The following is a 27,604-nucleotide window of genomic DNA, read 5'->3' as shown; positions in this document are numbered from 1 at the left end:
AAGCTCAAAACAAGATACAAAATTATTTTATTGATAATTTCTTACAAAGACTTCAATGGAGGAAAAAAAAAAAAAAACAAGTAGTAAATTAGTTTTTAGGTACAAAACAAAATGTTTTAATACAGTCAACAGGATTTGAGTATTTTCTGGCAGCATCCCAGCAGGCAACAGTTCATTAATAGCTCACTGCATCACAGCGGCTTGATGATATAACCATAAAAATGCACCAACATGCTGCAATGAGTGAGCTTTAACATGAGACACATGAGCCGATGGAAGAAGGACCACTGAGACGAGTTTCAGCACATGGGTGAGAACAGAAAATTACGACAAAGGAAGAGGGTGTGGGTCAGAGCAGAAAGCCGTAAATAAGTGCTGCCGTCTTCCTCTATGATCCCACTGGTGCTTTGTTTGAATGTAGACACGACTTCATCCTGCAGGAGGAGTCAAACATATGCATGGCGAGACCTGCAACAATATTGTTTGTTTTAGAAAACGTTTGGTTTTCCTGTTTGGAAAAACAAGACAAGGATGTTTGGATTTAATCTGCCTGGCACTGGAGGAGAGACGTGGGGTTTTCCTAATTTCAGCTCATGAAACAATGATCAAAATGAAAATGAACCAGTTTAGACTATTAGCTTAATCTCCTAAAGCATGAGATTTGTTTAATCACAAAAACACTTTAAAATAATGAGCTGTTAGAATCTGCAGGGATGTGAGTCCAGCTGCAGTTTAAAGGCAGTTTGTTGTTGAAAGCTTTAAAACTTCTACTCTGGAAAACATTTACCGTTAAGACATGATCCTGTAAACACATTTATAACATGCAATCAAAACAACTGAACCCGAGTGAACACTAAATGCCGGACATCCCGAGCAGCTCATGTGTTCTTTAAATGCAACAACAAACCTTTAATAATATCTAGTCATTTAAAAATCTGTCCTTACTAGTGCTCAACGTCTGCGTCCTCGAACTGACCGGCCTCCATCGCTGCAGCATCCACCTCCATACCATCTGCAAGAACACCACCACAGACAAGCCCATTAGGAAGGCCGGCTCTGTCCTAGGATGTCCCCCTGGACACAGTGCAGGCAGCGGGAGGCAGGAGGCCTCAAAAATAACATCACTGTTATACATGCAACTGTTGCAGAACTGGAGAACTCCTTCAGTGACAGACTGCTGCATCTTGGGTGCACAAAGAAGCATAATGACAGGTCCTTCCTCCCAGCAGCTGTTAGACTTTCTAACCATCACTGGTCCCAACAAACTCAATAAGCGTTTCCCTCCCTGCTGTTATTTGCACAGTTTTTCCATTTCTTTGTTTTTCTATGCATAAAGATACATGTCCATTTGTAGATTTTTTTTAAATCACCCCAAGGAGCACATTTAATTTAAATTCAGAGTAAGCTATTTTTAATAACTGTACAGTATTTGTTCTTATGTGGTAAATTTTGCTCTGACTGTACAGCAGTGGCGGTTCTAGACCAGATTTACCAGGGGGACAAGGTGGGGCCAGTGTTTTTTCTTGTGGGCACAGAACAATATTTCATAGTTTAATATGTTAAGTGAGCCATAGTCTCTTGTGGCTCTGGAGCTGCAGGTTACAGACTCCTGATGTACCAGATGACAACTGTGATCATTTTTCTTTACAGCTGAAGCTACAAGAGCAACACCTTGATTTTTAATTTAAAACTGTGACGGTAATGATCTAAAATAAAAATGTTCAACTAATAATGTCATTTACTTTTTTAAGAGGAATGACTCCATCTCTTTGCCACGTGTTGTAATATTTTTTAAAAACAGGAAAAAGATCAGCTCACCTTCAAACTCAGCTTTTGTTTCTTCGGTCCTCACCCCGGCCATGTGGTACTGCTGAGTGGCGGACTGGGCCAGCATCCCTTCCAGCCTCTCCAGCGTGGCCTGGCCTTCCTGCGTGAGCGCTGACAAACCCTCGTCGCATGTGTAGAAAGTCGGGATGTCAGCATGACCGTGCTCTGAGTACATGGAGAAACATGGAGACCACAGCAGTTCATTTTAAATTCTGATGCACCAATCAAGAGTTTTTTGTTAGGAACATTTTGGATTTTTATAACGCTATGAACAGCCATGTTTTATTTAGCCTATAAGAACTATAATACTACCTATAAGATATAAGAGCTACATTGGAAATATTTTTTTCTGTTGTGAACAGTCAATTATTTTTAAATTAGGAGCAGAGGCAGCGTCACACAGTGTGAGAGAGCAGTCGCTGTAAAACAAAAGGGGGCTTACTATTTAAAACAAAGACCGAATGACTACAGAGTTCACATTTGAAACTGTTTTTAGCATCATATGTTAGGGATTACCATGGCTAGCACAACTAGCATTAGTAAAACCGCAGTCTGTTTGTATTCCCTAGAGAATTTAGAGGCTAATCTTTTCAAAACTCCCACATGTTCCATGAAGGACAGCGGTTGAAAGCTCAAAGGGATTAAATAGAGAAACTTTGTTGTAGTCTTCCTGGTATCAGCTGAAAAATCTCTCTCACCGTCCCGCAGCCAGAACTTTAGACAGGTGTTGACAAAAAAATAGCTGTTTTTTTTAATAACTTGCTACGTTTTTGTGATCTTACTGACTTGACTAGAGATTAGGATCGCAAAGATCAGCTCAGAGTTTCTGCGGGGTCAGGCATTTTTCTAGCACCTTTAAACTGATCTTTGACTGATATTACAACATTTTAAACATGTGTTATTGTTTAGTGATGAATTTTGCACATCTTACCTGCCTCTGCAAATATGAAGTTCAGACCGGTCCACAGAGAGAGGAAAAACAAATGTAGTAAAGAAGAGTTAGTGGTTTTTATTTAGTTCATAGATAATTATTGAAGTTGAATATTACCGACCATAGAACAAAAAGGAAATACAACATTATTATAGAAATTTTATAAAAGGAAAAAGAAAACAAAAGAGGAACAACAGTAAAGCACAAAGAATATTTACACGTTCAAAGGAGCTGGTAAAAGTAAAACCCACACCTTTTCCAACATCATTCTCTCTTCCTAGTCCTACAGATATTAGCTTAATTATAACATTATACTTTCATAATAATCCCATCCAATAAATGTATAAATCATATTTGCATGCCAATAGAAGCAAACTGCACTCATCTGCGTTAATATGTAGTTCTAATAATATTAACTAATAATATCACTGACTAATAAAATAACAGCAGTAATAGCTGAATAATTATTCCTCATATTTATATACTGTGATCTTCCTCAATAATGCCATAAACATCGCATGATCTCCGCACTTAAACCGTTACTTAGCTTCACCCTTACGTAGTTCTGAGTTTGCAAGTTTTAAACCCATATTTGCCCCTTAAGTTATAAGTTTTAACTATTGGTATTAGAAGCAAAAAGCTTTAGAAAGTTTTCCAGTAAGAATTTTATTTTGGGCTTTAAACAAGATAACAGCTGTTTGTAGTTCCACCATGTCAGTAAATATGACAAATTTCGATTTTATGAATCGTGTGTTTGTGTGATCCAAATAATCGGTCTTGGTGATTACTCTAAGTTTTTGCAATGTTACTAATGAGTGCCGTGAAGTTGTGCAATTGTTGCCCCATATCTCTGCACAATAATTCAAGTAAAGTAAAACCAGGGAACAGTTGAGACTTTTTGACAGTTTACTTTGTGTATATCTAATTTTAAGTTTCCAGATTATTTTATCATCAATAATAACCGCAAGAATTTTGTATTCATGTACTCTTAATATTTCAGTATTTTACTAATGCTAGTTGTGCTAGCCACAGTAATCTGGGTGCACCGATTGCAGTTTTTTGGCCGATCACCAATTTTAAAAAGTCCAACCTGCCGATTCAGATTTTTTTTTAAATAACTGACACTGTCAGGTGTCATAAGATCATAATATTTGTTCAATACTCCAATTTGGAACAACACAAATGTGTTTTAACTGCACAAAAGGTAGTGCTCTCAAATATAGATGAGAAGTTTAGAGCATTGCAGTTCCTTTAGTCTTTCATTTTTCGCATTTTAAAAACAAACAACTTGCACAAGTACATAAGATTGGTGGATAAATTGGTTTCACATGCAAGTATCGGCCTGCAAACACATTTTAGGACCAAACGATGCAATTTATCAGAGAAAAGATGGCTGGTTGTCGCATGCTGCTGCGTAGTGACACAGATAATTTTTAATGGTAACCCAAGGATAGAATACATGAGAAAGAACATGTCTAACATTACTTATTCACCTGGTTAACAGTGTAACTTTTATCACTTTTGAGTGTCTGACCTGACTGGTCTATGCTGGTTTTCAGTGTGACCTCTGTCGGCACCAACCCAGATTTGTGTTCAAATAATCTAAAACAGTATAAATTCAGCAGAGAATTTCCAGTCTGTGCTGTGGAATCTCTGCAGATGGTTCATAACATCTGGTATTTAACCAGTCTAAAGGAGCACACATCCCCCCTCTGTTCCTTAAGCTCCACTGGCTACCCTTAGCCGCCCACTTTAAGTTCAAGTCATGGATGTTGGCCTACAAAAACATCTTCCAAAAGCATAAAAATCATATGTTCCACATAACACATCAACCCTCCACATAAAGAGCATTGGGCAAGTATTCAGACCTTCACTTTTTATGTTGCAGCTTTATTCCAACATTCATTTCCCCTTTAAGATTCTGCACACCATAACCCATAATGACAAAGCGAAAAGGTTGCTTGAATATTTTGCTCATTTATCAAAAAAGGGAGGGTCTTGGTGTTTCCAAACTCCTTCAACTTCCAAATAATGGAGACCGAAGTGCTTTTCAGGACACTCAATGCTGACATAAATGTTGGCATGCTTCTCCAGATTGGTGTCTTGAGACAACGCAGTTTCTAAAGACGATACCTTTGACTTCCTTGCTTGGTTTCTGCTCTGCCAGGCACCGTCCACTGAGAGACCTCAGTGTGGACTCCAGTCAAAAAAGAAACATCTGAAGGATGATCTTTGAAAACAGGTTGCACCTCAATTTTAGGTGTCATGCCCAAGTGTCTGTTTTTTCGTTTTTCTCTCTTTATAAATTTCTAAAGAATCCAAACTTCTTTCTCTTTCTTATTTTGGGTAACTGTGTAGAAAATTGAGGACAAAAATCGATGAAATCAGGCAGCAACACTTTCCAGGTGCACAAATAAACCAAAAACTCGCGCCGTTTTAAATTACTCTCCTGCTTTCACAGTGATCAATCACTATTTACTTATGTTAGTATTTTAGGTTATCTGCCATCCAAGTTTGATGGAATAAGCCCTTCAAAGTGATCCCTTCCTCGGGTTTTCTGGTTGTCTTTCAAACGTTTCCCCCAATCATTTTAATTCCAGCTGCTGATCAACTTCAGATGAACATTTGTTAAGCAACTTACCTCCGACTCATTAAGATATAAACCCCCTGTGCTCCCTCTGTGCCAAACTGGAGTTTTTTTTAATCTGTCAGGGACTGTGACTAGACCCAAAAAAGGGAACAATTTAGTTTGAAAGACCTTTAGAAAGGCTGATTGATGGCGCTTTAAGGATTACAAGAAAGTCTGGTGCCTTGGATGTAAAATATAGAGAAATCACAGTTAAAAAAAACAAAAAACAAATCAGCCTTAAACTGTAAAATCAACCCTGTATAGATCTGTCCTCACCAGCTTCTTCCACGTCGTACTCCTCTCCCTCAAAGTCATTGTCAGAGTCTTCATCGTCCGGGTCAGGATGAAGGGCCTGGCATTCACACATGGCTGAGAACATGGACTCCACTGCATGTAAAACACACACACACACACACACACACCTAATGCTTCATGTTAAGTAGCACTACTCCAACCTGTATACTGTCATCAAGTTCAAAAACAAAATACACCTATTTTATGTTTACAGGTAATTTAATAGGAAAAAAACAAACATATTTTACAGCTGCTGATTATGACAGGGGTGTCCAAACTTCTTGTCACTTGGACCAAAATCTTTTAGTCAAAGTAAGAAATACAATTATTTCCAAATTTAAAACCTGAAATTATATTGGTTTTTTTTTTACCTACGCAACAATAAACTAAGCATTTAACATTTTAATTAGCATTGTAGATCAAAAGCCTAAAAAGTGCTTTGCACGTTTGCCTTATGAAAGGTGTCCAGTTTGCTAATTATTTTAGATTTCACTAAAGAAAAAAGTAGGAACACGTTAAGTCTATTCTCTGCGATAAGAACAGGATGATGCTGAGACTCTATGAAAACACTTGCTGTATTTAACGGAGTTTAATAAATTAATTAAAGCAGATGTGGGTGCACAAAGTCTGCTCCCGAGTAAAAGTCACTGGACAGATGTGCTCCTAATTACTATAAAATTAAAGAAAATCCAAAAGGCTTGGTTATTAAATACTTCATGTTGTACCCAAGAAGATTGTAAGAAGAATTTGTAATAATTTTGCTACTTAAAAACAAAAAGACACCATCTGCTTTGAGCACCTGTGCTGGCAGACCGCATTTGGATCATTCTTGAATTGCAGTCGCATTAAAAATCGGTCCAGGGTCGCTAACTATGAAGTTAAAATAAAAACTAAATAAACATGGCTACTAAGAAAATACTTTGTGTTGTATCTAACATTTTCCGTTAAGGCAGATAAAATTTTGTCCTCAAAACTAATAAAAATTGTCCATCTGCATCAGCTCCATTTGCTTTTCAAATTTGTACCATTCTTGAACTCCATGAAAACCACCTGGTCTTCACTATGTTCTAAGATTCATTTCTGCACAGCATCCTTTAACAAAAGATGAAGTCTAGACTTTGACTGGGCCATTGCAACACCCTCATTCTTGCTGATATTTTGTTGGTTTTCTTCAAGCATGGGTCTGCGTATTACTGCAGAATATCTTTGCTACGGTCTCTTCTTTCCACTTTGCATTTAGCTGATAGATTCTTTTTAGAGAGAAGAGCTTTTCTCCATCAACCCTTTCATACAACCCATCTTTGCTCAGTCTGCTTTTAACTGTCCTGTCATAAACTCTAACAAGCTATCTGGGACCTGTGGAGTCTGACAGTGGAGCTCTTGGCATTTTTGTAATTTCTCTGAGCATTATCAGATTTTGGGGTGAATTTGCAGGGCCGTACACTCCTGGGAAAACCCCTTACCAGATTGATGGACAGAAACAGTTGCTTCTCTAAGGTAATTCCTGTTGTCTTTCCTTCTTGGCATTGTGTTACCAGACACCTGTATGTTTCAGACCAGCTAACAGGAAGGATGTACTGCCCTCCCCTTCACACAGGCTTACTGGTTTTAATTCAATTCAGTTTTATTTATATACATGTCCTTCTCAAAATATTAGCATATTGTGATAAAGTTTATTATTTTCCATAATGTAATGATGAAAATTTAACATTCATATATTTTAGATTCATTGCACACTAACTGAAATATTTCAGGTCTTTTATTGTCTTAATATGGATGATTTTGGCATACAGCTCATGAAAACCCAAAATTCCTATCTCACAAAATTAGCATATCATTAAAAGGGTCTCTAAACGAGCTATGAACCTAATCATCTGAATCAACGAGTTAACTCTAAACACCTGCAAAAGATTCCTGAGGCCTTTAAAACTCCCAGCCTGATTCATCACTCAAAACCCCAATCATGGGTAAGACTGCTGACCTGACTGCTGTCCAGAAGGCCACTATTGACACCCTCAAGCAAGAGGGTAAGACAGAAAGAAATTTCTGAACGAATAGGCTGTTCCCAGAGTGCTGTATCAAGGCACCTCAGTGGGAAGTCTGTGGGAAGGAAAAAGTGTGGCAGAAAACGCTGCACAACGAGAAGAGGTGACCGGACCCTCAGGAAGATTGTGGAGAAGGGCCGATTCCAGACCTTGGGGGACCTGCGGGAGCAGTGGACTGAGTCTGGAGTAGAAACATCCAGAGCCACGGTGCACAGGCGTGTGCAGGAAATGGGCTACAGGTGCTGCATTCCCCAGGTCAAGCCACTTTTGAACCAGAAACAGCGGCAGAAGCGCCTGACCTGGGCTACAGAGAAGCAGCACTGGACTGTTGCTCAGTGGTCCAAAGTACTTTTTTCAGATGAAAGCAAATTCTGCATGTCATTCGGAAATCAAGGTGCCAGAGTCTGGAGGAAGACTGGGGAGAAGGAAATGCCAAAATGCCAGAAGTCCAGTGTCAAGTACCCACAGTCAGTGATGGTCTGGGGTGCCGTGTCAGCTGCTGGTGTTGGTCCACTGTGTTTTATCAAGGGCAGGGTCAATGCAGCTAGCTATCAGGAGATTTTGGAGCACTTCATGCTTCCATCTGCTGAAAAGCTTTATGGAGATGAAGATTTCATTTTTCAGCACGACCTGGCACCTGCTCACAGTGCCAAAACCACTGGTAAATGGTTTACTGACCATGGTATCACTGTGTTCAATTGGCCTGCCAACTCTCCTGACCTGAACCCCATAGAGAATCTGTGGGATATTGTGAAGAGAACGTTGAGAGACTCAAGACCCAACACTCTGGATGAGCTAAAGGCCGCTATCGAAGCATCCTGGGCCTCCATAAGACCTCAGCAGTGCCAAAGGCTGATTGCCTCCATGCCACGCCGCATTGAAGCAGTCATTTCTGCCAAAGGATTCCCGACCAAGTATTGAGTGCATAACTGTACATGATTATTTGAAGGTTGACGTTTTTTGTATTAAAAACACTTTTCTTTTATTGGTCGGATGAAATATGCTAATGTTGTGAGATAGAAATTTTGGGTTTTCATGAGCTGTATGCCAAAATCATCCGTATTAAGACAATAAAAGACCTGAAATATTTCAGTTAGTGTGCAATGAATCTAAAATATATGAATGTTAAATTTTCATCATTACATTATGGAAAATAATGAACTTTATCACAATATGCTAATATTTTGAGAAGGACCTGTAGCAACCAATACACAAAACATGTCGTTTTACTACATGAAAGTAACAGAATCTGTTGTTTTGTTTCCCCAAACGGCTAATGTCTGGTCCAGATGGCAGGATTTTCAAATTGTCGGCTGATTTTCAAAAGCTGAGAGAAGTGACGAAAAAAACAATAGTAGTTATAACAGGTTTGGTCCTACAGTGTTTGGTGTCCAGCCACACAGCAAGCACAACACACCACACACCAACAGATTTCACTCAAACATTTAGATGTCAGACGGGAAATCTCACAAACCCTCTCGAGCTCAAACATGACTTTAGAGTAATTGCCCTCCGTGTTTCCATCACCTCGCTTTCTGATTGGCTATACGTCACATTTAACAGGCTGCGTGCTCATTTATCCTCGGGAAACACCACACAGGTTAGGATATCGGGGCAAGACGATCCAACATGTTAAAATTCCCCCATTTGACATCGGAGCGGTCCTGACGTCCCTACGAGCAGACTAGATCACTCTTAACACACCACACACGGCAGGAATATCTCATAAGATTATCTAAATAACCAGGGATCCGTCCGACATCCCTGATCGGGGCAGAAATCAGCATAAAAATCCTGCTGTGTGGACCAGGCATAAGGCAGGGTTTACTGTATCCGTTTACTGAGAGATCAATCTATAACTCAGTTCCCACAGTGTGGTCACTCACATGACGTCTTGTCAGTCGGCACAAACCGGATCTCTGAGATCACCCCCTCATCATCGTCATCATCCCCTCCGCTGCTGCTGCCGTCATCCTCTTCATCACCAGCTGCTTTCTCTGCCATTTCTGCCTCATTCTCATCTGTAAAAAAATAAAATCAAACCAGACAGGTTAAGCAGCAAGGCTAGAGAAACAGGACCAACATTCCTCTGCCTGTTTGTTTCCATGTACCCCCAACACCAATATGGAAGTATGTGAACAGGAAGAGCACCTCAAAAGCTTCTCATAGAATCGGCATTACAAGCAAACTGGTGACTAATGTAAGAGATCGTTGTCAGTCTGAGGAGACTTCAGTGCTTCGTCAAAATTATCGCTGAATTTCCTCCTTACCATTGAGCTTTCCGTTCACCATGACATACAGGTGTTCCTGGGGGTAAGCACTCACATCCCTGGAAATGGCATGCAGACCAATGGAGGGATACTCCAGAGCGAAACCCAACCCTGATCCATCAAACCACGACAAACGCCTGAGAGAAACAATAATACAAATCTTAGAGGTGTTGGTTGACTGCAGAGCTGCTGGCACCTGGAGAAGCTCTAAGAAAAAAAATATACATCCTAATATACTTTATATGGCATGCTTTTTACATGGTTTCTAATTGTTTAAAACATGAAAACAATTCTGCTTTTAAAAGCTGTCATCCTCAAAAATATATCTTCTAATATTTCAAAGGAGATACGACTATATTCCATCAGTGTTAAAAATTTACTTAAGGTGTTTTGAAGCACAGCGTATGCAACAAAGTCAGTTAAAATGTGTATTCCTCTTTAATGTGACTCTCCAACTGAATGTACTAAGAAGAGAAGAACAATTGGCTGATTTTCAGCTTAATCCACCTTGACCAGTCAGAAACTCAAAAATGCAACCTTTTTTCCAGTCAGTGACTGCATCATACCATAAACTAACATATTAAACGAATAATAGGCTGGTGTGGAACTTGTTAAAGTAGGAAAACTCAAAGAAAGCAATGTTTTGTAGTATAAGCAGGGGGCTTAAAAACAAAGACAGTGGAAGCACGAAAGCTGCAAAAATGTTTTCAAAAGGAAACTGTACTTTCTACATGTTGAGACATGAATTCGCTCTTACAACCCCTCATTAAGGTTGTAAGAGAGTGAGAGAGAAGGATTCTTTCAGCAGATAACAGGAAGGCTGGAACATATTACAGCAACATGTCAGTTTAATTCTTGTGACTTTTAAACTGTTGCATAATTTAAAAACTTAATAAAAGCTCACAGCAGATAGGTCAGAAATATGTTTTCAATATTACATTTTATCAATCTCTCAATAAAAGAAATCAGCAAAAAATCTGTATCAGCAGGTCAAAACTTTGCCAAAATACAAGATCAGAAATTGACCATTCACATCGGTGCATCTCTAGTCTCAGGTTATTCAAAGGGGTGTAAAGCGCAACATGATTTACAGCTAATAGCACAATACATTTAGTTGATACATTTACAAAAGCAACTTTGTAAATAGGCTTCATCATTTTCTATTTTATCACTCTGCCATTCTGATTAGATTAAATAAAGTAAAACGGGTACCTCCAGGTTTAATCATCATTTTGCACCAAAAGAGCTTCACAGGCATATCGGTGTTTTTAAGACTGTACCATAATCAATCATTTAGCAGAGGAGCCCAAGAGCTACTATCCTGCAACTTTTAGATGCATCCCCGCTTAAACACACCTGAATGAAATGTCTGAATTCCCTCAGCAGCATTCAGTCATTCAGCTCTGCAGAGGCTGTGTAACCAGCCATTCATTTCATTCAGGGGTGATGGAGAATTCAATTCAATTCAATTCAAAAATACTTTATTAATCCCAAAGGGAAATTAAAGAAGAGATGCATCTAAAAGTTGGAGGATAGTAGCTCTCAAGGACTAGAGTTGGGTACCCCCTGATTTAGAGACTCAAACACATGAGTTATTCAAAAAAGCTTTAGGGCACCCAAGAAGATCCACTGGGTTACCAACAGTGCAGGGCTTGGTCGGAAACGGTAGCAGAATGGGTCTGGATTGGTGCAGAGGACTGGTATAAAGTCACTGCATCTTCAAAGTCCACCTTCAGTGCGTCTTTTTTTCAGAAACGATGAAGCGCAAAGTCACAAAGCAAGTAGGTCAGGAGTCAAAACATTGGTATTTTAAGTCCTTTTCCAGATCTTAATTCTGCAGTGGACCTTTTGGCCACGGCTGTGTAAGTCTTCTAGCAGAATGTCTGTCTGGTTTCCCTCATGACGCTCTCACCACCCTAGCTTGATCTCTGGTAAGCAGATTTGTAAATATACACAGAATGATGTTGGGCCGTTAACGCCAAACAGAATCAACAATGGTACTGGTGTCATTCATTTAAAAAAAAAACCAAAAGCTTTTACTGGATCTCCCTGTAAATAAAAGCATCCTATTTAATATTTTATCCACTATATGTCGTCAAAAAAAACATTTCATTACAACCAAACCTCAACCTGCTGTCCAAAGATGAAAACAAGCGCCATGTGCAACACTTACGTTTCGGCGACGTACAGCGTGCCGCAGCCCAGCCTCTGACCGTCCAGCACCGCCGTGGTGTCGGCTTGCTCGTGTCGCACTCCCTCGGTGGGAGGATGGATGTTTTTAAGGAGAACCATGATCCGTGTCACAGTAAAATCGTGCTCGACAGCGAATCTGAACCGAACAAGGCGCTCTGTGACCTACTTCGTGCCACAAATCTGGCTAATTTATCCCGAGATAACTTCTAATTACACACGTACTGGCGGACAGCGGGAGGAGGATAACCTGTAGCTGTCCTCTACCTTCTTCTCTACCTTCTTTTTAAACTGAAGTCAGGATACGTCGTTTGGAGAACTATCACAGAACCTGAAAATCGGAAAGTTGTGTTGTTAGTTAGCTAGCTGCTGTTTCCGTTGCTTCACGGCGTCGGCCTACGTCGAGCTGAAATAACGCGGCTTGTTCCGTACGTAAAAAAGAAGTCACGTGTCTCACGCAGGCCAGACGGTTGGCGCACAGACCTTCGTACGTTACTTTAAGATTCACGTAGGTTTTTCGACGTAGTTAGGCAGCTACATTTATATTGGGTTTTGGGCGCCCTCCAGTGGTCAACGTGGGCAAAACTACCTAGACTCAAAAATAACAATTATAATACATTTTATTTAAATGGCGCCTTTCAGGGCGAACAAGGTCACCTTACAAAAATAAATAAAAAACTATTAAAATGCCAAAATTCAAACAATAATTAGTTAAATAAATATTTATCTATGTACTAATACTAATAACTAAAACTGGATTATATGTGTCATTGTAATAAATCCATTAAATATATAACTAATACATCTATAATTATTAAATCAATAATGTCAATAAGTTATTAGTTACACGAATAATTAAATGTAGAAATCAATCATTTAAATTTGAACTAATTATGTATCTTTTACAATACTTAATTATTTAAATATTTCTTGAATTATTTCAAGAAATATTGAATACATCATGTTACGGTTTACTTGATATTGGACCCCAGAATGCAGACGAGCAGGCAGCGTGATGGTAAGTGAAAAAAGGTTTAATTACAAAAACTCACTCACAGCAGGAGGCAGGAACAAAACAAACGGGCAGGCAAGACAGGCATGGCATGATCAAAAACAAGACTTGAGCATGAGAACTAGACATGAGAATGAGAAATGTTTCTGCGACGACTAACTGAACAGGTGTGTATAAATGGAGCATGGTACAGGATGAGCAAGGAGACAGATTAACTTGGACAGGTGAACCGAATAAACTTAATTGACAGAGAACACAACGTGACAGGAGCAAAACATGGCTTGAACAGAACGCAAATCCAAGGAAACAAACTAACAGAAATATAACTAGAAAAACATGAAACAAAAGCATAAACAGGAAAATAATAACAAAAGAACAAGTCAAAAACCTTAACTATGAAAAACATAAGAAAAAAACCAGAAACCAAAAACCAAACAACCCCAAATCATAACAGAAACCTCAGAGGCTGAAGCAGAGGCGTCGCCGAGACCCTCATTGGCGTGAGCAGAGGCTGAGGCGCCAGCCGGACATGTAATAATTTAATATTGTATTTAAAACATTATAACAATTTACAATAATAATATCATATTTTCAACAAAATAAAAAATGTTACAATATTATTGCACAAAAGCATGTCATTTTAAACTAAAATATTCATTGTAAAACTTAAATCAGTCAAAATTATGAATACAGAAAAATAGTGTTGTTTGCCATCTTTCCACTTCAATCTGCTGCTGTAAAAACTAGCATCCTGATTTTACTTCAACTTGGATCCAAAAGTGTGACTATGATCATGCCGATCATATGCACAAAGTTAAGTAATGATTTGTTATTTGAGTACCCAGCATTCATTCATAAAAAGGGAGTAATAAGACAAACATGGCTTGACTTTTCTCCTGAAGTCTCTAGAATAAGCTCTAACTGGAGCAGATTTTCCCCCACGACCTGAAGGAGAGGTATCAGGACCGCAGTTCGGCCCACAGAATACAGCAGCCAAACCCACAGCTATGGAAACTACCTGCAACACTTGTCCCTTTGTTTAGTCCATACGCGGATGACCGGACAGCTTCGCTTCCCCCAACTCGTTGCCCGAAAAACATTTTCCTTAGCATAGTTCATGTTAGAGGTAGTATTTAGGCAGAGGAGATTAGGTTAGAATGAAATAATCTAAATGATGTTTGTTTTTGTTGAGAAAACTCAGCTAAGTGCTAGTAGACTAGCTTGTGTGTTTACTTGTAGAACGCCACGAGATCTACCTAAAAGTCTCCTGCAGCCATATTCTATAACAAACACAAAGTCGGCCATCTTGGATGAATTTGCGATTTTGACCCCTTTTTTGCCATTTATAGCCTCTATATTTGATTCAACTCCCCCTAGAGATTTTGATGGATCATTTCAAATTTGGTCAGTTTGCTCAGAAGGGATGGGGGATCTAAAGTTAGCAAAATCGTGAGTTTTTGAGCATGCTGAAGGGGCGAAGCCAGACCTCAAAGTTTGACGTCTTGCCAAAAAAGAAAAAATTGTTTTAAGCAAAGCAGAGTGACAAAACCTTCTGGGGTTGATCTACATCAGCCCCCAAGCAATATTCATTGGTCATATCCTGACATCATCGAAGCCCTGCCCTCTGAGAAAAGGAAGTGTGATGTTTTACTTTGGAAGGTCCACATTTGACCCATCACCTAATCAAAATGAAACTGTACCCAGTGACAGATAACAAGATGGTCTAAGTAAGGGTGTGGCTGTGACGGCGTTGTATTCACAAAAAGACACTGCTGTCTTCAGTGTGTAGAAGGGTCTACAGATGGGTTTGATGCTCCTGGGAATCCAGCCTTTCCAGTTTAGTTTATTAAACATTCCTCCCGTCACCATGGCCGCCTTTGGATTCATCGTTTACCTTAATGCAGGGGCGGACTGGAAATTTGATATCATACCAGGCCACCACCAGCAAATTAATGAAAACCACCAAGACCAAGATAAATTGATAACACTTTGAATGCACGACATCTGCACCTACAAACGTTTCTGCTATGGTGCAATATCATGTACTCAAATCACATAAACTAAAATAACTTTCTCCTACATTTGTCAGGGTTTCGTTTAATTGTCTGACCCACATACACAAACACTCTCAGGAGACTGGAAAGATTTAAAGGGTTTATTAAAAACAAAAACAGTGATGAGAAAAGTTAGAGAGATCTTGATCAGGAACTTCTCTGGGATCTGAGACTGGGAAGGAGAGGAGATGTGAGCACATGGTGGAGGCACCATGTTGGCGAACTAAAAGGTAGTAAAAAACTATAAAGATATGAAAGCTTAAATAAACAAGAGAAAAAGAACAGAACAATTCTTAATCTTAAAAAAGCTCAAGAAACAAAACCTCACAAATTCACCAAAAACAAGTGTTTTAAATGAAACAATGACCAATATTCAAACAAAAAAAAAGAAAATTTCAACTACTTCAAGTTGAAAATTCTTCACAGTTGAGAAAAACATTCCTGACAGGTGAAAGCAGTAATGTCACAACAAGCAAACCTCTCACCATCCACAGGTGTTGATCGCTGCCTTAGCCAAAAGACAGAGAAGCGATTTAAATACATTTAAATTAATTTACATCTACGCATCTTATGAGAAACCTAAACATCAAATCAGAAATTTCAAGCAAATAGTAAAAGCTAACAAAGTACTTAAAACAGTAAAGAAGGATCCTAATAAACTATGACAATGTTAAGCTTATCATCAACACATTAACAGCAGCTTGTGAGGATTTGCTCCAGCTAAAGACACCACAGCAATTCAGTTTTATTTATATAACAAAAAAAGATACCTAAGACGCAATAATTAAAATGGTCTAAAAATATCACAAGACACAATAAATATACTATTAACAGTAAGCAAATTAAAAAAGCGTGAAGAAAGTTTTGGAACCATCATCACTGACCCAGGTGAAGCCCTCCTCTCTGGGATGCATTGCTTTAAAACAATCGACTAGTTTAAAATCCCTAACTATTCCCTGCAGTAAAAGCGATGTCTTATCCACCTTAAAATCTTGTTTTGCTCTTTTCCTATCTTTTCTGCTTAAAATGCAATTAAAATCTCCCCCGACGATAAGTGGTTTCTTTCCAAGCATGTGGGGCCGCAGATCCTCTAAAAGGTCATACCTGTCATGTTTGTCATTAAAACCATAAATATTTAAGAGGTTAAAATCCTGTCCCATAAAAGTCAAATTTGCTAAAAGTGCTCGTCCTTCTCTCACCACAGTGCTTCCCTTCACCAGAACCTGAGGATTTTTAATTAAAATGGCCACTCCATCATTTTTATTGTCGTTTGATCCACTCCAGATCGACGTCTGTGGCCACATGTTCTGCCACTGGGTATAGTTAGTTAAAAAAGGTATTGCACATTCTTGAATTAAAAGCACATCTGACTTTACAGAACTTAAAAAGGATAAAACACTTTGGGCTCTAACTCTTGACTTCATACTTCTAACATTGATTGTTGAGAAGGTGAGGGCCATGAGTATGGTTAAAGTGACTAGGTTTGACATTTTAGAAGTTTAAACGGTTAAATATAAATAAATACACTTAAAATCCAAAAGGGGTGGGGTGTCTAGTTTAAGTAATTTCTTGTGAATGGAGCTCCTCCTTCACTTCACAGGGTGGGCAAGGAAGGGATTGAGCTCCATTCCCCTTCCGGACTCTAGGTGTTGGCCTCTGTTGCAAGGTTTTATTTAACATAGTGTCCTTTGGGGTTGATTGAAGAGCTATGTTCAAAAAAGAGTGAGTCAGAGGGGAAGACTCTGGGCTCCTCCTCAGATGAGTTATCTGAGGGGTTCCCAAGCCTACCCCTCTTTTCCAAGGCAACGATGTTCTCAGGAGACAACTCTGATGCTGGCCTCTTTGCCAGCTGGGCATCAGGGAGGAGGGCATCCTCACTACTCTCATCTGATTCCATTTCCTCATCCTGAGACATAGCTCCGCCTTCTGCCTGCATGTCCTCATCTTCATTGGATGTTTCAGTGTGTGGGGACATTACAGGCCCCTCCCCTGTTCCCGCCTCCACCTGTTCCTCTCCTCCAATCACAGGTTTTGGCGGGAAAGTTAAATTTTCTGGCCCAGCTGCTTCAATTAGCTCTTCAACTGTTGTAATTTGGCTTACCTTTTCAGTTTGTTCATTTACTTTTCTATTTTTAAGCTTGTTTGCAAAGGACTTTGGGCAGTCTCGAAAAAGGTGGTCCTCCTCTCCACACAGGTTGCATTTTCTTCCATTTGTACATTCATCGAAAGTGTGTCCAACTTCTCTACATTTCCCACAAAACAATTTGTCACAAGCTTCAACCAGGTGGCCGTGCTCTCCACATCTCCGGCAGAGCTTAGGCTGTCCCTGGTAATGAATATAGCCTCTGTTTTCCCCCAGGACTACCATTGAGGGGAGATGTTTCAGGCCCTGGAAACCTTGGGGGTCTTCCCATTGTTTAATTGGGACCCTCCAAGCACCGTTCCAGATGCCATCCACATCCCTCACCTTCATAGCCTGGCCTTTCACAGTGCAATATCTCCCCAGCCACATACAAATGTCTTCAGCATTAACTGTCTCATTGAACATCCTGACAATAACTGTTTTCAAGGTATTATCAGTCAGCTTCTCAACGTTGAATGCTGAAAATGGGGGTTTTTCATTTTCAAAACGTGTCCAAAACTCTTGTAACAGCGCACTTGTGCAGAAACTTACATCAAATCCTTTGTTGAAAGGCAGGGTCAGGATACAGTTCAGGTCATTTGCAGTAAACTTCAATGTCTGCTGGATCAGCTTCCTGGAAAAGTCTAGTCTGGACATTACCATTGGCTTACCATCATTTTCTTTGAATAAAAAACGGACGCTGTGGTGCCTCCACCATGCCGGCATGATTGGCCGACATGGTGGAGGCACCACAAACTAAAAAACACTAAAAACCTTAAAAGGGTTAAAACTACTATAAACCACTAAAATGGGAAACAAGAAAAGATACCTAATACGCAATAATTAAAATACTCTAAAAATATCACAAGACACAATAAATATACTATAAACAGTAAGCAAATTAAAAAAGCGTGAAGAAAGTTTCAACTACTTCAAGTTGATCTTTTCTGCACAAAAGAGAAAAACACTTCTGTCAGATGAAAGCGACTAAACCACAACAAGTAAGACTCTCACCACCCAGAGGTGTCGATCGCTGTCTTAGCCAAAAGACCGAGAAGCGAAGATTGTTGTTTTATTATTAATATATAATTTATCATTCAACATATATGGGAGGTGCACCGTTCCTGGAGATAATGCAATACCAGGTCGATGCGTGGAGTGGACGGAGCAAGCCCCTATTCCATCTCCCTGTTCCAAAAATCAATTTAATATATGGTCCCCGGGTAGGGGACGTATCAGATATTAAACTGATAAGAACAGATACTACACTTGATCTTAGCCAAAAGGCCGAGAAGCGATACCACAAATACCTCGGAGGAGACCAGGTCATTCTGACAGACCTCAGTCTGACTCACGGTTCTACATTAAACATTTTGCGACACACACAAAAACGGGGGAAAAGGTTTAATTTAACCTTTGTTGACCATTTGACGCGTATGTTGTTCTACTGCAGTGAAAGTATTTACCATTAGAGAGAATTCGTGTTTCTTCCTGGACACGTGATACGTTTTTAGACCAATAGGAAGCCGAGAAGCAAAAACTACTAAAAACACCTATTTTTTTTAGAAACATGTATTTGCTTGGCAGAAGAGTTAGCGGTGTTTGTTTTTTTAGTTAATAAACTTAAAAGTAGAAAAGTGTAAAGCCGTTGGAACAAATAGACTGACCCGTGAGCGCCTTCTAACAGAAAAGCTAGACAGATGTACTGATATCCACCAATTGTAGTTTGAAATTTTCCCACGAAATCCATGCCAACCAATTCAAAAGGGTGAGTTACCTTAATCAGAATCAGCTTTATTTGCCAGGTATGTGTACACATCCAAGAAATTTGAATTTGGATTGTACAATGCTCATAATGTGCATACTTATTCAATAACACAATAACAAAGAAAAAAGTCAGGCTACAAAATATATAGGCAGCAGTTTCCGTTAACTTAGTTTTCCCACTGAGGCTTTGTACTGATTTTAATGTCCTCTCAATATATTATAAGTTATGATGTCTGTCTGTTTATATAAAAGAATATCAAGCTTACCTTTATTGGTGTGTACTCCACCTCTTGCTTAATTGTCACTTTGCTAGCCTGGCATGCCACACACTGACTCACCTGAGAGGAAAAATGACATCACATTTCAGAAGATTTGAAATCAATTCAAACCAATCTAGTAGACAACGTCATTTCTATTTACGTATTACATGCAGTTGTTAACTTTATTCACTTTCATTTTGAAAAGGTCTTACAATGTAGTAAAATTCAACGGGAAAAGATGGGGTGAAATGTCAAAGAAAAAATGCATTGAAAAAACAGGTACATTTTAAGAACGTGATAAGTAAATTGAACAGTTTTGGAAATTTTAAGGGTTTCTAAGATGATACAAAGGACCAAGTGCACTTTGATGTGGATAATGAAAATCGACAGGAAAGAAAAATACAAATTTTACGGCAGATTAGTCCTTCTCTTTAAAAATTTGTAGTATGAATACTTATTGGCAGATAAAAACCAAGACTTTTGCCCATTTGAAAAATTGTGAAATACCCCCACTTTTGGGGATCTTTTTCAGTGTGGGAGTGTCTGTGCTCAGCAAGATGTCTTAAATATGATCCCCTCAATGAAATGAAGCAATTTTAGACAGAAATAGTGTCTCATAAGTAAGAAAATAATACATGATCAATTTTTGGCAGGTGAAATAGTCCTATTTGGTCCATTTGGGGACCTTTTTCAGTGTGGGAATGATTGTTTGTTGCAGGATCAGTAAAGTATATTCCCTTTGAATGAAATAAAGTTATTTTAGGCAGAAATTGCATTTTATGAGTCAGGAAACAAGCCTTAATCACTTTTTGGCAGGTGAAATAACTAGACACGACTTTGCTGTAACAATGACCATACAGATATAACTGTTTTATTTGTCTTTCTTTTGTTGACTTCAAGAGCTAAACCACCAAGAAAGAACTCTCAAAACCAGACTGTTATGATTCTGGCCCGTCTGCCTGCTCTGTCTTCATGTAATCGGCTAATCTGCTTCACCTGTCTGCTGCTGCACTGGAGTGCAATCAATCATGCCATGCACCTGTTTTTCTGCAGTTATATTCAGCCCTCAGACAGGAAGACGGTGTCAGATTTTCAAAAACCTACCAGTTAGTAGATGTCCAGCATTCCTTCCTGCCTGACCACGTTTTTGACCACTTTTTGCATCTTGGATTTCCCTGCCTTGCCTGACCCTCATTGGATGTCTCTCGCCTCTGGATTACGACCTTGTTTCTGCCTCTCGACCAAAGCCTCCTGCCTCAACCCTGGATTTGTCTGCCTGAGTCTGCCTCCCCTTGACTACCGAGCCTTGGATCTTTTCCCCTGTCAGCAATCCGAGTTCTGGCTGCGGCGTGTTCTGCACCGATCCTCCTGGTCTGGAGACTGCCAGGACCGCACCCCGCAAAGGAGCCTATTCTGATCCCTTCGTCCTACACGGATTCTGTTAAGGTGGGTGGCTTCTTTGGAATCATATATATTTACCTAAGCTTTTTCAAGCCACTAACCTGCCTCTCCGTTCCCAGTGATCCCGGCTGGTAGAGTCCTGAGTATTTGTGCGCTGCTCCTGAATAAATCGTTTAACTTTTATTCTCCATAGGGTGGCCGGGCACTCCCTTAGAGATAGGGTGAGGAGCTCGGCCATCCGGGAGGGGCTCGGAGTAGAGCCGCTGCTCCTCCACATCGAGAGGAGCCAGTTGAGGTGGCTCAGGCATCTATACCGGATGCCTCCTGGACGCCTTCCTTGGGAGGTGTTCCAGGCACGTCCCACCAGGAGGAGGCCCAGGGGACGGCCCAGGACACGCTGGAGGGACTATGTCTCTCGGCTGGCCTGGGAACGCCTTGGGCTCCCCCTGGAGGAGCTGGAGGAGGTGTCTGGAGAGAGGGACGTCTGGGAGTATCTGTTGAGTCTGCTGCCCCCGCGACCCGGTCCCGGATAAAGCGGAAGACGACGAGTACGAGTACTTTTATTCTGTTTCTGGCTGAAATTCTGGGTCCTCCGTACTGAACCTTACAGAGACACTCAGCTGACAGGCTGGGCGCGCTCCTGCAGCAAGCTCCTGCCCTCTCTCGCAGCTGCGTGAAGCTGACACCCCACCCACTTGAAAAATTCCAGCAAATAGACAGAATGGTTAGTGCTTCGTTTGTGCAGGTTTGTGCCGTTAAAATTTTTGTTTGTGCTGTTTTGGTTTATGAGATATTAAATAATATATTTTTTTAGGTCATCCAGAGGTCACCATCCCCCCATTTTGCTCCAAATTGAACCGGAGTGGTCTACCTTTTTAATGCTGTTTGTGCCGCTTTTATGTACAAGCTATATAATTTTCTTTCAGGTGATCACTGACGACTTAAATCGATGACGTCTATGGCCTGCGCTGAACATCATCACCACCATGAGGTGGGCACATGACCAATATATTCATAGTTGGACAGTATTTCCCATCCCATACATGAAGCTAGTAAAGACATGGAGAGGTACTTTAGCCTAAGTGAAGCTTTACCTTAAGTGGACAAAAGTACTTTTTTGCAGATCAGAGCTGCTGTTAGACTTTATAGACTAACTATCACTGCTTCCAACAAACAATAGGTTTTCTACTTTCATGCCAATATTGAAGTTTTTATCTGATCAAGTTTTTATCTGATCAAGTGTTTACATAAATGCTGTCACCACTGTCACCTGATTGTTCTGCACGCCTAATTTAATATATATAACCTATACCTTACTGATAACTGCACAGTATTGTATTTTTCCTCTCTTTTATTGTAAATCCCTTTCAGCCTTTTTGTGATTGTTTTTTGCACTTTGTTTCTTATAGCTTTTAGTTTGGGTAAGTTTTCTACTTTTTTAGATAAATATGAACTTGTGTACTTTCATTGCCTTATGGTTTGGTGCTGACACACTCAAATGTTCCTATTGTGGAACAATAAAGGTTTTCTATTCTAATTAATTGAGAGAGGTAACCATGACTTCTGAGATCACACATAACCAAGTTACTGTTTGAAAATGTAATCTACATTATACTTTCAAAGAAGAATAAACACTTCTGATTTGGAAAATTAACTTTATGTTATAAATCACCACAGGCAAAATATGGCATACTTAACCATCTAAGAACTTGTAACAAAGAACATTAAAATAGAACCTATTTCTGGTCAGGAATATCAAACCATGGCAAAATGTATTTGCCTTTTGATCTGGGCTTCTCAGAAATTTTCCCCCAAAATGTGTTGATTCACAGCATTCAGTCTGCTGTGTATAACGCTGCATGTGGTTATATTGTTTTCTTTTCAGACACAGTCTTCACTATATTTGCCAGGTCATCATAAAGCTCCCACACACATGGAGCTCTTCGGCAGTATGCAATGTAATGTCCCAGACCATCTTTAGTCAAGCTTCCCTTGAAAGCGATGACTCTTCTCAAAGAGAATGTCTTTCCTTGGAGAGCAACAGTGGGGGGAAATTCACTCAAAGGAAACTGAGTTGTGTTTGCAAGGTCAGTGTCAATCCATGTTATTTCTCCAATGCTGTAGCTGTGAGTAACAGTTCCAGCACAGAGCATTTTTCCTGAGGTGCTGGCTCCTGTTTTGAATTCAAGTGGACATTCTGATTCCTTCGGTAGTGGGCGAAGGCAGGGAGACTCCGGAAGGAAGAGTCCATTTTCCACTGAAATGTCAAGCTGAGCCATGCCACAGTCCATCAGCACAGAAATGTCAGGAGAAACAAATGGTACTTCCCTTGTTGTTCCTTTGTTTAGCTGGCAGAACTGTGAAGAGCAGTGTTTTGAGATGTAAACGCTGGATATATTTCTCATTGTTTTTCCAATGATCGTGGAGATATTGCACTGGGCATCGATTTGATGGGCACCAGACCTCAACTGGATTTTTTCAAACATTGCACTAAGCAGCTCTGCCCTCTGTGAATAGATCTTTGGGGTCACACCATCTGTTGCAATGGCTTTTACCAGCAGCAAGATGGGGATGTCACTGTTGTTCCTGACAACATTTTGAAATGCTGAGCTGTCACAGAAAGCACAGCATAAGCACTGACAAAACGCATCAAATGCACATGTGTTCAGAACAGAGATTGTTGATTTCCCAACTCTAATCAGTTGATGCAGGTTTCCATTTTTTAATAGTCCCACTTTCACTCTTTTTGCCCCAAAAGATGGATCTGCATGGAGCCATTCAGTGCAGGAAGTGAGATAAGAAGTTCTCTTCCTTTTTTTGGGTGGAAGAATTAGTCCCCTCCAGTTTTCAACCACGTCTTCATCTGTTGGAGGAATGTTTGTAGTTTCATCGGATTCTACAGATTGGTGAGAATCCATTCTTGTCTTGGCTTCAGCACTGTGGGTAGTCATGGATACAGAGTTTGTTTCGGAAACTTTTGCTAATCCAGATGTTTCCTCATCATTTTTCGCTTTTGCAGAACAAATCCGCATATTTCCTTCTATAAAGGAAAGATGACGAGAAATAAAGCGATCAACTCGAATGGGTAAGTTCTCGTGTTTAAAAAGGCCATGCTTTACATTTTTGAATTCTGCTTCAACAGTGGCTGAGCTCGCTGTGAGGTTGGTGCTTTTGAAGAGGGGGACCATTACTCCTGTCCAAAGTGGTAAGTAACTTGCTAGTCTTATTATGTGTGGAACAATATCAGGGAGGAAATGGATGTTGTCCCTATCCCCATTGGCTGCAGCGAGTGACCTGCTCTCCTCGCATATGTTTGATACCCAGCCGCGTAGGTCAGTCTGGATCTCGTCAAAAGAATCCACTTGATGCATTTCATTTGGATCTTCAGCTGGAATGATGATGGAGTCTTCTGTGATCTGGGTTTTTAGATATTTTTTGCACATCTCTGATTCGAGAGGGACTCCAGAACTATCATCACCCTCTGCCTCACTGAGGGCCACAACAGTGATGGCATGTATTAGCTGTTTTGCATGGTCCAAGCACTGTGATTGAAGAAGCTTTGCTATTGCCCTGACAAAGAAATCTTTGACACGGTGTGACTTGTTTTTCAGGCAGTCCCACTGACAGATCATATTTATGCAGTGTGCCACATCAACCCTGATAAAACAAGGAGGAAGTTTTGCAGACTGGTTCCCAAGTAGCAAACGGAAGCATTCGTTAATGTATGTCTTCAGATCGGGGTAAGGAGTGAAGGCCTTCACCAGAGCACCAAGAATAGCCAGAGAAAAGTCACTCACGGCTTCTTTTGGTATAGCAGCACCTGTACGAAGCCATTCTGTCAGCCATGTTGCATTAATGTCGTGTCTCTCTGACAGCATTTGCACAACTGGGACTGAGCAGTTGTCCCCTGTCAGAACACCTTGATATAAGAAGATGTGGCCAGATGTACCATTTGGTCTCACCAGTCTTCTCACAACTGAGCCAGTTGCGTCAAAGCAAACTACTGAGGGGCATTTTTTGGACAATGCCTTATACACATGTAGCTGTGTTTGACTCCAATAGTGGCAGAAGAACTTGTCTAGACCAATGTCTCTTATACTACCACTGTGAGGTGTGCTATATTTTAATAACTGCAAAGACAAAATGGGATCTTTGTCACCTAATTCCAAATCTCTTCTCTCCTGCTTAGCTTTTCGTAGGGTGGCCAAATTTGGAAGGTGACTTGGCTCAGCATCTCCAATATCCATCAAATCTGATGCCTTCGCTGACCTCCATACAGCCGGCTCCATCCTGCCCTCACACAGCTCTTTTGAAATCTGTGCACGAAGGTTTCCAGACATGAACCTCTTGGATTGCCCAGTGTGCAGGGAGATATCAATGTCTTCGATGGAGCACTGAAGCAGCATTTGGCTGTTTACCGTTGGCTCTCTAGCACAAGTCATTTTAATATGGCCTTGACACTCTTTACAGAAGCCTTTGATATCTATATATTTGTTTGTGACAGTTGGATAAACCTTTGCTCTCTGGAACACAAATGTACATGTGCTTTTGATCTTTTTCCAAATCAGATGGTTAATTACATGACTCCAAGTGCCAGGCTTCAAAATCATGTATTCCCTTTTGCCAGATGATGAAAACTTGTCATTATATTCCACTTTCTCAGGTACAAATTTGATCCATTCCTCAAAAGGAACTTCAAGCTGAAAACCTGAGCAGTCGTCTTGTCCAGGAGAAATGGAGCCAGAGTCAAACTCTGTGTCCACACTGCTCTCACGATCACTTTCCTGCTCACTGATCTCCAAACATGACCAGATGTTGTGTCTGTTAGATTTTACAAAAGTGTACAGGGCTTTTGGAGACATCTTGTTTTCCAGCTGCTGACTTAATACTGTCCAAATAGTGGCAGCTGGAGTGGCTATTTTGCCATTTAGAAGGATATCCTCTTTGGAAGTGCAGAGAACTGCAATAAGGGATTCCCTGTCTATTGATGGCTGTCGAGGCATCTAGTTAAAGAACGAAAAGGCTTTGATTAGCATTAATCAAAATATTATTCTGGCCTATATAATCTCCCAAAGCCACAAAACATTGATATTTCAGCATTCTATCACAACTCAAAAACTCAGTTTAAATTGTTCTCTCAAATCTGTATGCCATTTATGCTGTGTTGTAATTATAGTATGTTTTTATTTTATTTTAAATGTTGAATTTTTTACTACTACTTGTCTTGTGAATTTTCAATTGAAGTATCTGTTCAACTTTAAAAATGTGTCTTAGTTCTGTGGAGTCTACTGATGTGCCTAAACATCAATGACTAAAAATGAATGGAATAGTTGCAAAATGAAACCTTGCCGAATCTTTGTTTCAACATTTTTTAAAAGTCTGGACTTTTAAAAAACAGTGTTTTATCTAAAACCTAAACATTATTAGCTTACTTACCTTGTACAAGTAGTAAAACGTTTAAATTACGGCCAAAACAAGGTAAGTGGTGGGGGTCAGTACGTGGGTGGAGCCAATCCCTATGACATTGTGTGAGAACTTAGTAAATCAAAGTTGCCAAGCGCTTTTAAAAATTCTCACATTTAATGTCAGAAATTAGAAATTAATGCTTGATGCATTTTAAAATTTTATTTGAACAAAAAGTAAATTACTTGGTTATGAACTTTGAGCCAATGACCTACTCGCACTTCCGCTTTTGTCCAGCGTACACGAGCTGAATTAGATTATTAAAACCACAACAGTAACACAGAACAGTTATTGAAATTATAAACATTACATCATAGTGGTCGCAGACCATGTCAGGTTTTGGGCAAGGAATGTGTAGCTGCAGCTGGTGGATTTTTCCCCATTTGTGAGAGGATAATATTGAATTACTGTGTAGAAAGATAAATGTATTGGTGACTTAGTAGACATATTTAAAGCAAATTTCTTTGAGACCAAAAAAGTTTCATAATCTTAAAGAATAAAGTGCAAAACACTATAACAAGGCATACATTTTACAACATCGGATAAAAACACAATTTAACTTGCATGATGAAAGAAAAACACGAAATTAATAACTGCTTGCTTGGTGGTGATGATGTTCAGCGCAGGCCATAGACGTCATCGATTTAAGTCGTCAGTGATCACCTGAAAGAAAATTATATAGTTTGTACATAAAAGCGGCACAAACAGCATTAAAAAGGTAGACCACTCCGGTTCAATTTGGAGCAAAATGGGGGGATGGTGACCTCTGGATGACCTAAAAAAATATATTATTTAATATCTCATAAACCAAAACAGCAGAAACAAAAATTTTAACGGCACAAACCTGCACAAACGAAGCACTAAAAAATGAACCCACTCCGGTTCAATTCGGAGTAAAATGGGGGGATGGTGACGTCATCGGCCGAAATTAAAACTTATAATATCTCAGAAATTAAAACAGCACAAACGAAAATTTTAACGGCACAAACCTGCACAAACGAAGCACTAAAAAATGAGCCCACTCCGGTTCAATTCGGAGTAAAATGGGGGGATGGTGACCTCTGGATGACCTAAAAAATAATCTTTAATATCTCAGAAACCAAAACAGCACAAACAAAAATTTTAACGGCACAAACCTGCACAAACGAAGCACTAACCATTCTGTCTATTTGCTTGGAATTTTTCAAGTGGGTGGGGTGTCAGCTTCACGCAGAGAGCTGCTCGCTCCTTCACGGGGACGCGCCCGATCTTACCCGATCAGTTTTTGGCAGACCATCACTTTACGGCACAACACCGGCATGATTGGCCGACATGGTGGAGGCACCACAAGCTAAAAAAG

The 27,604-nt window shown here is 39.9% G+C and overlaps 1 protein-coding gene, 1 long non-coding RNA gene and 1 other non-coding gene across 7 annotated transcripts; 1 reads left to right on the top strand and 2 right to left on the bottom strand.

Moving 5' to 3' along the window:
- Positions 1-10: 10 nt before the first annotated feature.
- Positions 11-12,614, bottom strand: clns1a (chloride channel, nucleotide-sensitive, 1A). Of its 4 annotated transcripts, XM_047391394.1 has the most exons (8): positions 12,170-12,609; positions 9,997-10,133; positions 9,613-9,747; positions 5,664-5,774; positions 2,759-2,764; positions 1,819-1,992; positions 946-1,012; positions 11-468 (listed from the first exon to the last, which is right to left on the bottom strand). In XM_047391394.1, coding segments are annotated over exons 1-8 (750 nt in total). In that variant the 5' UTR covers positions 12,289-12,609; the 3' UTR covers positions 11-467. The 4 variants fall into 4 exon arrangements, with proteins under 4 accessions (XP_047247350.1, XP_047247352.1, XP_047247351.1 ...); XM_047391396.1 differs by lacking the exon at positions 2,759-2,764 and having other exon boundaries at positions 12,170-12,610; XM_047391395.1 differs by lacking the exon at positions 11-468 and having other exon boundaries at positions 945-1,012; positions 12,170-12,610.
- Positions 12,615-18,279: 5,665 nt separating this feature from the next.
- On the top strand, positions 18,280-24,407 carry LOC124883665. 2 transcript variants are annotated; one of them, XR_007042264.1, is made up of 8 exons: positions 18,280-19,142; positions 20,302-20,847; positions 21,729-21,793; positions 22,688-22,889; positions 23,016-23,122; positions 23,561-23,708; positions 23,822-24,007; positions 24,127-24,407. It is a non-coding gene; the product is annotated as an uncharacterized LOC124883665 (long non-coding RNA). The 2 variants fall into 2 exon arrangements; XR_007042265.1 differs by lacking the exons at positions 18,280-19,142; positions 20,302-20,847; positions 21,729-21,793 and adding an exon at positions 21,305-21,547 and having other exon boundaries at positions 22,688-23,122.
- On the bottom strand, positions 18,483-18,673 carry LOC124884784. Its single transcript, XR_007042507.1, has one exon. It is a non-coding gene; the product is annotated as a U2 spliceosomal RNA (small nuclear RNA).
- Positions 24,408-27,604: the final 3,197 nt, after the last annotated feature.

This window comes from Girardinichthys multiradiatus, chromosome 18, assembly GCF_021462225.1.
Source record: "Girardinichthys multiradiatus isolate DD_20200921_A chromosome 18, DD_fGirMul_XY1, whole genome shotgun sequence".
Lineage (NCBI taxonomy): Eukaryota > Metazoa > Chordata > Actinopteri > Cyprinodontiformes > Goodeidae > Girardinichthys > Girardinichthys multiradiatus.
This window is presented reverse-complemented; position numbering and strand designations above follow the sequence as displayed.

Coding starts and splice junctions, on each gene's coding strand:
- clns1a (XM_047391395.1), bottom strand. CDS start 12,288: ATGGTTCTCCTTAAAAACATCCATCCTCCCACCGAGGGAGTGCGACAC. Junction 9,748..9,996: donor GGTGAACGGAAAGCTCAATG/GTAAGGAGGAAA, acceptor ATTTTTTTACAG/ATGAGAATGAGGCAGAAATG. Junction 1,013..1,818: donor AACAAAAGCTGAGTTTGAAG/GTGAGCTGATCT, acceptor GTGTTCTTGCAG/ATGGTATGGAGGTGGATGCT.